This window comes from Chiloscyllium plagiosum, unplaced genomic scaffold (genome assembly GCF_037043375.1).
Source record: "Chiloscyllium plagiosum isolate Xiang-an unplaced genomic scaffold, Cpla_swu_hap1 HiC_scaffold_14, whole genome shotgun sequence".
Lineage (NCBI taxonomy): Eukaryota > Metazoa > Chordata > Chondrichthyes > Orectolobiformes > Hemiscylliidae > Chiloscyllium > Chiloscyllium plagiosum.
In genome coordinates this window covers 25179934-25192832 of record NW_028270152.1, presented here as the reverse complement: position 1 = coordinate 25192832, position 12899 = coordinate 25179934, and the positions used below count along the sequence as shown (strand labels likewise).

Here is a 12899-nt window from a genome sequence, read left to right as displayed (position 1 = left end):
TTCTCCAGCAATTTCTGTTTTTGTTTCAAGCAGCTTAAAACTGGGCTCTTAAGAGGCTGCGTGGAACAGCAGAAGCAGAATTATTCTCCACTACAATCCATCACGTCATGCTCCAGCAATGCAGCATAATGCCATTCCATTATTGCCAGCAAGACAAGAGTCAGGCCTAGTTCCATGAAGATTGTATTGCAGGAGCAGCACTAGGTGTACCCAAAAATTAGAGACCAACCTGTGAAGCTTAAGAGCAGAAGAAACATGCTAAAAACAAGTGAAGTGATACTGCAACTAATGAATCTGAATCAATCTCTACAGTCTGGCCATATTCAGTTGTGAACTGTAATAGATAATTAAACAAATAATTGGGAGAAGGAGAAGGGGGAGCAGAGGAACCCCTCTTCACCGGAGTCCAGCATGTAACTGTAAAGATAAGACTGAAATATTTTCAACCATTTTTGTGAGAAGTCTTGAATATCTGATCCATTTTGGTACTTGTGATATTTGTAACATGACAGTTATCATTTTCAGCAAATCTGATTCATTCTACATGGTATCAAGGCTGATGGCACTGGATACAGAAAAGGCTATGAGCCTAACAACACCAACTTCTGTACTGAAGATCTATGTTGAAGAGCTAACTGCACTGTTAGCAAAAATGTTCAGCATAGCAACATGACTGGGATTCTACATAACAAAGTGAGCAATTGCCAAGGTCTACTTGTGTTCATCGAAAACCAGATGCAATCTGGTCAGTTACCACCCTACTTCCAATCATGAGCAATGCGATAAAATGAGTCCCCAGCAGTGTTGCCAAGTGGAATTTATTCACCAATAATCTCCTCATTCATAATTAGTTTGACTTCTTCCAACTCCTGACCTCATTATAGCCTCGGTCTAAACAGAGACAAAAAAAAGCTAAGCTCCACAGGTGACTTGAGAATAAATGCTCTTGACAACAAGGCAGCATTTGACTGAGTGCAACTTTATGGGACCATCGTAAAACTTAAATCAATGGGATTTGGGAGAACACTTTCCCCTGGCTGGAGTCATGCCTTGAAAGAAAGAAAGGTGACTTTGGTTAGTGGATGTCAGCCAACTTAGCAGCAGGATATTCCTGGTGGAAGTGTCCTAAACTAATCATTTTCAGCTGTTTCATCAATTACCTTCCCTCTGCCACAAGTAAGAAATAGAGATATTTACTAATGATTGTACAGTGTCCAGTCCTATTCACAGCCCCTCAGATACTGAAGAGTTTCGTATCCACACGCAGCAAGATCTGGATAACCTTAAGACATGAACCGATGAAATGGCAAGTAACATTTCTCTCACAGATGTGCTTGACATCAAGAACCTTCAATATTAGAGAATCTGGCCATCTTCTCCTGACAAACAGTAGCAATATAATTACTGAATCCATTGTCACCAATATCTTGGGATCAACATTGACCAGCTGGACCTGCCATGTAAATACCTTTGATAACAAAAGCAGATCAGAGTTTGGGAAATCTGCAATGAGTAACTCACTTGCTGATGTCCGAAAGTCTGCCCACCCACAAGGCACAAATCAAGGGTGTAATGGCGTACCTACTTTCCTTGTTTACTTACCTGAATGAGTGCAGTCCAACACACTGAAGAATCTCAACACTGCACAGGGTTATGTAGTCTAATTCATTCCATCCACCACTGGCACACCACTGAACTATGCAGACTCTACCACCTAGCATGTCACACATCATCCTAACTTGGAACTAAACTGTCAATCAGTTATCATTGTTTGGTCAGAATCCTGGAACTCTCTCCTTAACAACACTGTGGTGTACCTAGACATTAAGGACTGCAGCAGGTTCAGTAAGTGGCTCATCATCACCCTTTCAAATAATGTCTTGAAAGATCTATCATAAGTTGCTTGTGAGAATGCATGGACATGGTATTTCTATCTATGCAGCCTTTAAGGTAGGCTATATGGAGGCATAGTGTAAAGCTGTTGTCATCCTATTATCTCTCCTACAAAACTAGATATAATTAACATTCTTTAATTTGCTACCATTAAATATCTAACAATTATATCTAACATACTTATCCACCAAGCTACTGAGTATTGGAAGTTGATTTAGTTTGTTGTGATAAAAATCGACCATTTTAAAATCTGCTTCGCTCAAGCAAGCAAAGATTTTATTGGACCATATACAAGAAAGAAGGTCATCAGCTTAGTTACCCAAAGAACTCCTCAAAAATACCGAGTTTTCACATTTATTTATAATTCTCAACCTCATGCAGGCTCCTGTTATCTCAAGCTTCAGCCTTGATTCTGCTAATTGCCATGGTAATTCACCTCCATGCCTTTTTGACTCTTGGCTCTGTGTTGCAAAGAATAATATGCTTAAACAGGCTGCATTGCTACAACTTGGAAGAAATCAAGCATAGCTACACCAAATATTTCAAGATCATAATGCATTTTAATTTTAACCTGACTAATATTAGCCCTCTTGACCCTACTTCAAGGGGATGCCGCATTACAACTTTAAACATACTTATGCTTCATAGATCAAAGTTTAGAGTATGTGGTCATGATTTGGTAATTTGCGCACAAAATGCATTTAGCTACATGGCTCAAATATAATGGTTTGGAAACAAAGAACAAAAGCTGTCCTTTTGATCAAAAAGTGTGGTGAATTTTCTTTTAAATGGAATTGTCCATGCCCACACAATAATAGCAGTGTTGAGGTCTGACTGCTAACTTTTATTGGGTCATCAGTATTCAGAATTATTGGGAGTTACGTTTTTGATTTTTCCATCATTGGGCAAGCTTCGCTTGTTGATAGCAAGAATGGCAATGAAGAGAAGCAATTGGAATTGGAGCCAAGTCCAGCAAACAGAGTGGGAAAAGGAAGCATATAGGCATGGGTTCTGAAATGCGTTTGCAAATTTGCCTAATAACATTGTGCTGCTTATTTGGTGAATAATTCGAGCAAAATGGCAGCTTCCACCTGACTGTAGTGCTGTAGTTCTGGCTCAGTACTTGGTTGCCCTGATGAAAATTACACATTTTGGAGTCCGTTTCCCTTCTGGACATTTCGCCTAATTGATTCTTCTCAGCAATCTCGAGTGTTTTTTCAGGTAGAAACAGAACAAGCATGATTCATAATTAATTTCCTTTTAAACAACGTGTGTGCCAGTGAGTTCTGGGTAGTTGCATGAGGTGTGTTTCGGTACATGGTTCAAGAGAACTTCCATGTTTCCTTCTCTCTCTCTCATATTGGGTCGGTGGTTGGGTATGGTTCCTCTTCTGTTGGTGCAATGTCTGGATGCACCAATGAATGAAATAACAATTACTTGTTCTTCTCTTTCTTTCTCAATCTAATCCTGGTGATCCCACTGCCACCACCAGTTATACTCTATTGAGCAGTTATTAGACTCTAGTCAGAACTAAAGAACATACACACTCACTGATTGCCACAACCCAGTAGGTGACTTTATTCCATAGCTGTGCTCTTTGTAAAAGCTCAGTACAAGTCAGAAGAAGCCGGCAAACCTGGCTGATGACACACCAGTGTCACTCACCTCTTGAAAGGACCCTGTCCCAATATAATACATAACACATTCCTTTTTGGCCTTAGATCATGGCAGTGAATCACCCTCTTGAACCATTCATGAGCTGTCACTACACCCATGTTACTGTTGTGAGATCCAAGTTTTTCCCCCAAATGTTTGGATAAAAATTGGAGGGAAATTTGCTCTCATATTTCTACTGCTCTTGTCATTCTAGGTGATAGAGATCATGTATTTGGAGAGAATCATTGTTTAGATTGGTGTTTGGGATGCCACTCAAACAGGCTGCTTTGTCCTGAATGGTGTTAAGCTTCTTCATAGAATTGCTACTACTCATCGAGTCCATACCTCTGAAGAATATCACATCCAGACCTACCCCATCCCTGTATCCATGAATTTCCTATGGCTAATCTACTTGACTGCACATCCCTAGATACAATGACCAATTTAGCATGGCCAATCTACCTAACCTGCACATCTTTGGACTGTGGGAGAAAACCAGAGTGCCTGGAGGAAATCTACACAGACAGTTGCCTTAGGATGGAATCAAACCTGGATCCCTTGCTCTATGAGGCAGCAGTGCTAACCACTGTGCCACCGTGCCACCCCCTTGAGTGTTCTTGAGTGTTAATAGAGCAGTGGCAGTTCAGGCAAGTGGACAATATTCCATCATGATTCTTACACAACTAAGCAATTCTGACTTGTACTTTACAGATCATACACAGAGAACAAAGTTTCAGTTTGAGGAGTCAAGACATGAGTTACTCACCTCAAAATTCCAAGTCCAAAACTTATGCCATCACTCCAAAATACAGTGGTAACCTTTTTGGGAAAATCTCTCCCTGGCCCTCACAAAGCAAATACCAGGTGCAAGATGGTCCTAGAGGATTGAATGCTTGTTTTGTTGGATACTAGAGGCTAGTACAGCAATAAAGAAGGCTAGAACAATGCTGAATGATATTACTAGGTAAAGTAGTCAGCAATAATTATAATACAAATATACTATTATTTTCCATTCATTATTTCTATATGTGATGTTGTGCCTTGCTTTTTATGTGCAAAAGAATATAATAAAATCTTTCATATGGAAGGAAGACATTTAGGCTATCATCCCTGTACCAGTCCTAAAAAGTAGCAATTTAATTAGCTTCAAGACATTCTTCATTCACATAACTCATATCCTCCATTCTAGAAGATATTTATGGAAAGTTGAATTTAGGTTTACTGCATCAGTAGAACAAATGACCAGTTTGTAGCAACCTTTTGAATCCTTACTGTGTGTAAGAGATTTTTAATGATGGTGAAAGAGAAAAAGAGTTATAAAATAGGTATAAATTAAGGTGTGAAAGGGAGAGAACAGGTACTCTCTACTAAGAGCAATAATGTGGAGGTGCTGGTCTTGGACTGGGCAGGACAAAGTCAGAAGTCACGTGACACCAGGTTATAGTCCAACAGGTTTACTTGAAGTCACACATTTTCAGAGCGCTGCTTCTTCGTCAGGTGAATTTCACTTGACTTGGTCTACCAAGAGCAAAGTAAACAAGACACAAACAAGGCAAGGCAACGGATGATGGGGTTGTGGGGTGTTGGAAATGTAAGAAAACCAGAAAACAGGTATAATACAGTCTGTTTGTGAATATATGAAATTCAGTGTTGAGATTGTGAAGCTGTAAAGTGCATAAGCAAAAAATGAGGTGTTTGTCCTTGAACTTGCATTGTGCTTCATGAGAACATCACAGCTATCCCAGGACAGAAATGTGACCAAGGGAGCAAGATGGTTTATTGAAATGGTAAGCAACTGGGAGGTCAGGGTCATTTTTTGCATGAAGCAGAGGTGCTCCAAAAAACAGTCACCTAGTCTGCCTTTCATCTTGCTGATGCAAAGGAGACCATATTCTGAGCAACAAATAAAGTAAACTAGATTGAAGGAAGTACAAATACAATACTGCTTCACCTGGAAGTTGTGTTTGGGGCCTATATATTGTTTTGCTACTAAATAATGTTTTGCAAATGATCTGTTGTAGATCTTGCTTAATACATTGTTAGATGCAAAATCTAAAAATGCTAATGTCATGTAAAATAATAACATGTTTTCTGCTCTAGAATGCCCTGGTGGGTCAACAAATCCTTGCAATGGACATGGTATATGTTTGGATGGAGTTTCAGGGAATGGAACCTGCATTTGTGAGGTCAGTTCACATTTCTTAATATCATATTAATTTAATTGCTTGGTATATCCCTTTTACCATGATGAACTTTTACACATGAACTTCTTACAGTTTGTGAAATGGCTTTTTTTTGGTGAAGGAATTTTGTTTTGGAAGATAATTTCATTTCAAGTGACTGTTTCATCAATGCCTTACTATTTTGCGCATTACAAAGAACAAAGAAAATTTACAACCCAGGAACAGGCCCTTTGGCCCTCTGGCCCTCCAAGTCTGAGCCGATCCAAATCCACTGTCTAAACCTGTTGCCCAATTCCTAAGGATCTGTATCCCTCTGCTCCCCACCTACTCATGCATCTGTCCAGATGCGTCTTAAACGAATCTACCGTGCCTGCCTCTACTACCTTTGCTGGCAACGTGTTCCAGGCACCTACCACCCTCTGTGTAAAGTACTTGTCGTGTGTATCCCCCTTAAACTTTTCACCTCTCACCTTGAAAGCATGACCTCTTGTTATTGAATCCTTCACCCTGGGAAAAATTTATCTCTATCTACCCTGTCTATACCTTTCATGATTTTGTAGACTTCAATCAGGCCCTCCCTCAATCTCCTTTTTTCTAATGAAAACAATCCTAACCTACTCAATCTCTCTTCATAGCTATACCTTCCAAACCAGGCAACATCCTGGTAAACCTTCTCTGCAACCTCTCCAAAGCATCCACATCCTTTTGGTAATGTGGCGACCAGAACTGTACACAGTATTCTAAATGCGGCTGAACCAATGTCTTGTACAACTTTAACATGACCCGCCAGCTCTTATACTTAATACCCCGTCCAATGAAGGCAAGCATGCCATATGCCCCTTGACCACTCTATCCCCCTGTGCAGCTACCTTCAGGGTACAATGGACCTGAACTCCCAGATCTCTCTGCTCATCAACTTTTCCCAAGGTTCTTCTGTTTACTGTATAATTTGCTCTTGAATTAGACTTCCCAAAATGCATCACCTCACATTTGCCTGGATTGAATTCCATCTGCCACTTGTCCGCCCAACTTTCCAGTCTATCTATATTCTCCTGTATTCTTTGACAGTCCCCTATGCTTTCTGCTATTCCACCAATCTTCGTGTCATTTGCAAACTTGTTGATCATACCAATAGTGCCCTCTTCCAGATCATAAACAACAGTGGCCCCATCACTGATCCCTGTGGAACACCACTGGTCACCTTTCTCCATTTCGAGAAACTCCCTTCAACTACTACTCTCTGTCTCCTGTTGCTCAACCAGTTCTTTACCCACCTAGCTAGAACATCCTGCACACCATGTGACTTCACTTTCTCCATTAGCTTACCATGGGGAACCTTATCAAACACCTTGCTAAAGTCCATGTATATGACATCTACAGCCCTTCCTTCATCTATCAACTTGGTCACTTCCTCAAAGAACTCTATTAAGTCGGTAAGGCATGATCTCCCCTGCACAAAACCATGTTGCCTATCACTGATAAGCCCATTCTTTTCCAAATATAAATAGATTTTATAAGTAGATACCTTCTCCAGCAACTTTCCCACCACTGACATCAGGCTCACTGGTCTGTAGTTACCCAGAATATCCCTACTATCCTTCTTGTACAGGGGGACAACATGAGCAACCCTCCAGTCCTCCGGCACCTCACCTGTGTTAAGGATGCTACAAAGATATCTATCAGGGCCTCAGCTATTTCCTCTCTCGCCTCCCTCAGCAACCTAGGATAGATCCCATCCAGTCCTGGGGATTTGTCCACCTTAATAACCTCTAGCCTACCCAACACATCTTCCCTATTTATGTTAACGTGATCCTGAGTAATCAAACTTCTACTCTAATCTCAACATTCATCATGTCCCTCTCCTCAGTGAACATGATGCAAAGTAATCATTGAGAATCTCACCCATTTTCTCAGGTTCAAACACAGCTTTCCTTCCTTATCCTTTAGTGGACCAATCCTTTCTCTAGTTATCTCCTTACTTCTTATGGAAGAATAAAAGGCTTTGGGATTCTCCTTAATCCTGCTCGTTAAAGGCTATTTCATGACCCCTTTTAGCCTGCTTGATTCCTCGTTTAAGACTGGTCCTTTCCCAATATTCCTCTAGGGCCCGTTCTGTTCTTAGCTGCCTGGACCTTATGTATGCTTCCCTTTTCCTCTTGGCTAATCGTACAATTTCTCCTGTCATCCATGGTTCATGAATCTTGCCTTTCCTATCCTTTGCTTTCAATGGGACATGCCAATCCTGCACTATCTTTAACGTATCTTTGAAAGCCTCCCACTTATCAAATGTGGACTTCTGTTCAAATAGCTGTGTCCAATTCATATTTCCCAGCTCCTGCCTAATTTTGATAAAATTGGCCTTGGCTCAGTTTAGTACTCATCCCTTACGACCACTCTCATCTTTGTCTACGAATATTCTAAAACTTACAGAATTGTGGTCACTGTTCCCAAAGAAATCCCCCACCGCAACTTCTACCACCTGTCCTGGCTCATTCCCCAACACCAGGTCCAATATGGCCCCTTCACTCATCGGACTATTGACATACTGCTCTAGAAAACTCTCCTGGATGCTCCTTACAAATACTACCCCATCCAGACCTCTGACGCTAAGTGTATCCCAGTTAGTGTTGGGAAAATCAAAATCTCCCATCACCACCACCCTGTTGCCTCTACATCTTTCCATAATCTGTTTACCTATTTGTTCTTCTACCTCATGCTCACTGTTGGGAGGCGAGTAATACAGCCCCAACAATGTAACTGCAGCTTTCTTATTTCTCTGCTTCACCCATAATGCCTCACTGCTCAAGTCCTCCATGGTGTCCTCCTTTAGCACTGCTGTGATATCATCCCTGACCAGCAATGCAACTCCTCCCACCCTCCCCTTTTACTTCCTTCCCTGTCCTGCATTGTTTACTGTTTTATGCACGTACATTTCTAGTTATCTACCTCAGCCATATGGTGTTGGATTATTTACATGCAGATTAATTGCAGTCTTTTCCGTTACACTTTTCTGTTACACTTTTCTGTTCTGTAATGCTGGAATTATTTTCTAATTGAAGTCATCACAGAGACTTTTTAGAATGCTGGTACAAGCAAAGCTCACCAGGTTTTTCAGACGACAGTTCACTACTTTTAAAATATGTTTCTTCATATGTAACACAATGTTAAAAGAAGCTCCAGATAACAATATTTCTGCAGATTCTTGGGTTGTCTCCTAGACTGTTGAAACTGATTTTCTTCTGCTGCAGCCAAAGTACAAAGGAAGTGTCTGTGAGGAGTGTGCAGATGAGGAAGCTTACGGCCCTGACTGTGTCTTGGGTAGGAAGATTTTTTTTCTGTAACTTTGAGTTAGAATAATGAAACAAACTTCACTCATTAAGAGTTCAACATTAGCACAAAATTTACGTGTTGCCCAATTTCTTTTCAAATGCCAAAGATCAGTTTTGTCCATTGTAGTTTCTGCAGTAGTTAGATCTAGCAATCGACATAATGAAAACAAAAACATCAAATAAATTGTCTGTATTTTAACCTAATATTGAATAAATTACGGAGAAAACATAAAATATTTAACTTTTCTTCTTAGATACGAATTGTTAAGTTTATTTAGTTGACTTTCTTGGAGATGAGATTGCTCTTTGCAAAACGGGTGATAGCAAATCAGTGGCCAATTTTATACCCAGCCCATATTTGCCCTTTATGTACTTCCCCAAACATAAATGATCCACCATTTTTGTCCAAGGAAGCACTTTTTTTAGTCTGTATTTTTCACCCTTTGTCTGGTCAGTTCAGACTTGCAGACAAGATGACATCACGGTGATCCATTCTATTTCCTGCCCTCTTTTGTGAGTCACTGGGATGTGTGCCTGTGTATTGGAGCAGTTGCTGTGCAATATTCTAAGTTTCAGTTTACACATATTTCTGTCCTGTTGAAACCAAACTCACTATGCCAAAGAAAAAAATGAATATATTGCCAGAGAGACACTGCATTGTGAGAACTGGCTTAAAATTGCTCATACATGTACTTATGATTCCGAGGAGATGTCCAAATGTGTTGTTGTGACAGCTCAATTGAGGCCAGCTCAATTCCTACATTGATTGATTGTGCAACACAGTAAGCTTTCAGACTGATTGAGACAGCATTATATGCACTGAAAGAAAGCTAGACAAGCATCAAATTTAGGAAAACAACTTAAGCTAACTGCTGTAAGCAGTCTGATGTAGGGGCAGTTTCCCTGATACTGAAGGTGTTCATAGATTGAGGTAAATCTGCATCATTTCTTTTTATAATCACTGTGTTGCATACAGGAAATATTCAGATACTGTAGCTTGACTGTAGTGTTGCTTTATGGATGAGGCAATAATCTGGCAAAATTAGGGTAGTGGTTATAGAGCTCCTACAGAGCATATAGAGGTCATTCGGCCCAATGAGTCTGTATCGATGCTGCACAGAACATCCCATCCAGACCCACACGCTATCCCCGCATTTCCCATGGCTAACCTACCTAGCCCACCCATTCCTAAACACTATGGGACAACTTAGCATGGTCAATCCACCTCACCTGCACATCTTTGAACTGTAGAAGGAAACAGGAGCACTGGGAGGAAATCCATGCAGACACATGGAGGACGCGCAAACTCTACACAGACAGTCACCCAAAGCTGATGTTGCCTCCTGATGTTGTGAGGCAGCAGTGCTAACCACAGTGCCACCGTGCTGCCCAATCACCTCTTGATCACAGAACATTATTTGTGTATCAACAGCAGGCACATTGGCTTTGACAAATTTTGCATGTGTCCTTAAGTTTGTCAGAGAATGACATGTGCTGGCAATCAATGCGTGCCAAACATACCTCTGGGATTACAGACACAGGACATGATCTTGCATCTCGGATATTAAAAGATACAATCATCCTCAAATGGCTGTAAGCTCTGTTAATAACTTGCAAACATAATTATTTTTTTCCATTTAGAGAACATTTCAGTCCCGCTTCAGATTGGGGAGTAGGACCTTTGAAAGAATGATCAATTAAAATTTAGAACTTATATCAAACAATCATGATAAGTAGCATTGTAAGTTATAATTGTTGTGATTCTTCTTTGTACAGTCAGTATTTGTTGAGTAGAACTACAAAAAACATGAGTGCTGAAAGAACAAGCATCAGTTTGAAGTAATGCATGGCGTGTTTTTGAAGCTACAGTGTATGGGAAAACTAAAATTGTTTAGTGGAAGGAGATATCCATTACTAGAAGTAAAGAGTGAAAAAAATGCACTTGCATTGTGCCTTTACAATCTTAGATTGCACCTTTGTATCAAAGAAATACTGTTGAAGTTACTATTGCAAATAGGAAATATAGCAGCCAACTGAAGTAAGTCAAAGTCGCACAGGGTGCAATGAGATCATGTGCTAATGGATGTAAAACTGCAATGGCCTTACAGCTCATAGGTAATATTAAGTGTATGCCCCACTAAAATGTTGAAATTGGGTGAGTTAACCTATCAATGACTCCTAATTTCTCTTTGACAGGAAGTTCTGATGATATTCAAAATAAATGACAATTTTTTCTGAGCTTTTTTGCTTCTGTGTTGGCAAAGGAGGAGTCTTTCTGTTGGAGTGTTAGGATTAGAACTGCATGTAACACAGCCATTCAGTCCATTGAGTACATGTGCTCTCTGTAGAATAACCTAGTCAGTACCATATCCACATTCTATTCAGCAAGTTTATTTCCATTAAGGTCCAGCCATTTACCAATGAAAACATTGATTACTTCCATCACTTACATTGATAGTGAGTTCCAGATCATTACAGTCATTACATAAAATATGCTTGCTAACATCTCCCCTTTTCTCTTCCCCACGACCTTCAATCTGTACCCCTAGTCCTTGTATCATCTGTTAATCAGGGCAACTATTAATTGCCTACCTCAGTTTAAAACTGTCATAATTTTGCTCACCTCTATAAAATCTCCTTCCAATCTCCATTGCGTAACAATCCCCACTTCTCCAGCCCAACCCTGTGTCAAAAATCCTCTAACTCTGGTCTTGTGCCTGCAGAGTAATTCATTCTATTGCATGTGTATACCTGTGTAACACCTTAATCTTGAAGTTTATATTGTCTTGGGGTTTTGTTGGATCTAATAGTGCTGTGTGCTGATGAAATGCCTTTGTTTGTTTAATTGAAGCAGCACTCTGAGAACACTCAATAGGACTCTCATCCCCTTAGCCTGTGCTGCAGCAGGAGTTAGCCAGGCTCCAGAAATGTGCATCTCAAAAAAGTCTTGGCCTTCAGTAAAAAGGCAGCAATAGGGAAAGAAACATATGCGGGATGTTGAATGAACAATGGAGAAATGTTGACTGCCAAAAACTGGACTTCAAAACTTTCATTTTCAGTAACAACAGCAACCTTGCTTTAAGGGCATTCTCAATTAAGTGGGCCATACCTATTTGCCTTTGTTGTGCCCGTTTTGTATGGCCAAGCTCTGCCAACCTCTTGAGATCACCTGATTGTCCAGTAAAAGTAGGGCTTGTGCTCATGATTTCACTTTACTTCCCTCAAGGAAGGTGAATTGCAAAATTAGCCATGCTGCTCATCAGGCACGGAAGATGGAGGCCTGATTTTCAGCAAGACCCCGGACCACTAGTGAAACATTTGAAGCCCCAACTTTGTGAATTAGATGCTGCTTGTGAGACAACAAATTAAAACATAACTATAGTGAATAGATTTACCATTTCAGTCAAATGGGAAATTGTGGAATATGCAGGTTTCTGGTTGGGGATTGGCAAAAAGAAAATGGATCTGTTCATTTTCTTTAAATAAAAATTAATACAGTGTATTCCAAAACATAGAACCCATTTCTTCTAAATCATTATTTATTTTAGATTATGATGCTGTAACATGTTTCTGACCTCATGATGTTTGAACTCACCATTGTGTTCAAGGCAAGTTAAAGTGTTGTTCTAAATGTAATTAAGGAATTTTAAGCCATTAGCTCCCAGTTTCCTGTCAGTACAAAACAATGAACAATACTTCCATGTTTTAATGCTAAGAAAGCACAGTTGTGCAATAATTAAGGGACCATTTCTATTCATTAGAAGTGAAAACAGAAACTGCAGGAAATACTCCATTGGTCAGGAAGCATCTGTGGAGAGAGAAAAAGGATAATGACTTT

General features: G+C 40.1%; 1 protein-coding gene across 2 annotated transcripts in view; it reads left to right on the top strand.

The window, feature by feature from the left end:
- The window catches only part of stab1 (stabilin 1), a 276631-nt gene that overhangs the window by 14951 nt on the left and 248781 nt on the right, over positions 1-12899 (top strand). For both annotated transcript variants that reach the window (XM_087994200.1, XM_043707873.2), the window contains exons 4-5: positions 5650-5735; positions 8981-9050. In XM_087994200.1, coding sequence (XP_087850326.1) covers positions 5650-5735; positions 8981-9050 — 156 coding nt within the window. The remainder of the gene's footprint in view (positions 1-5649; positions 5736-8980; positions 9051-12899) is intronic.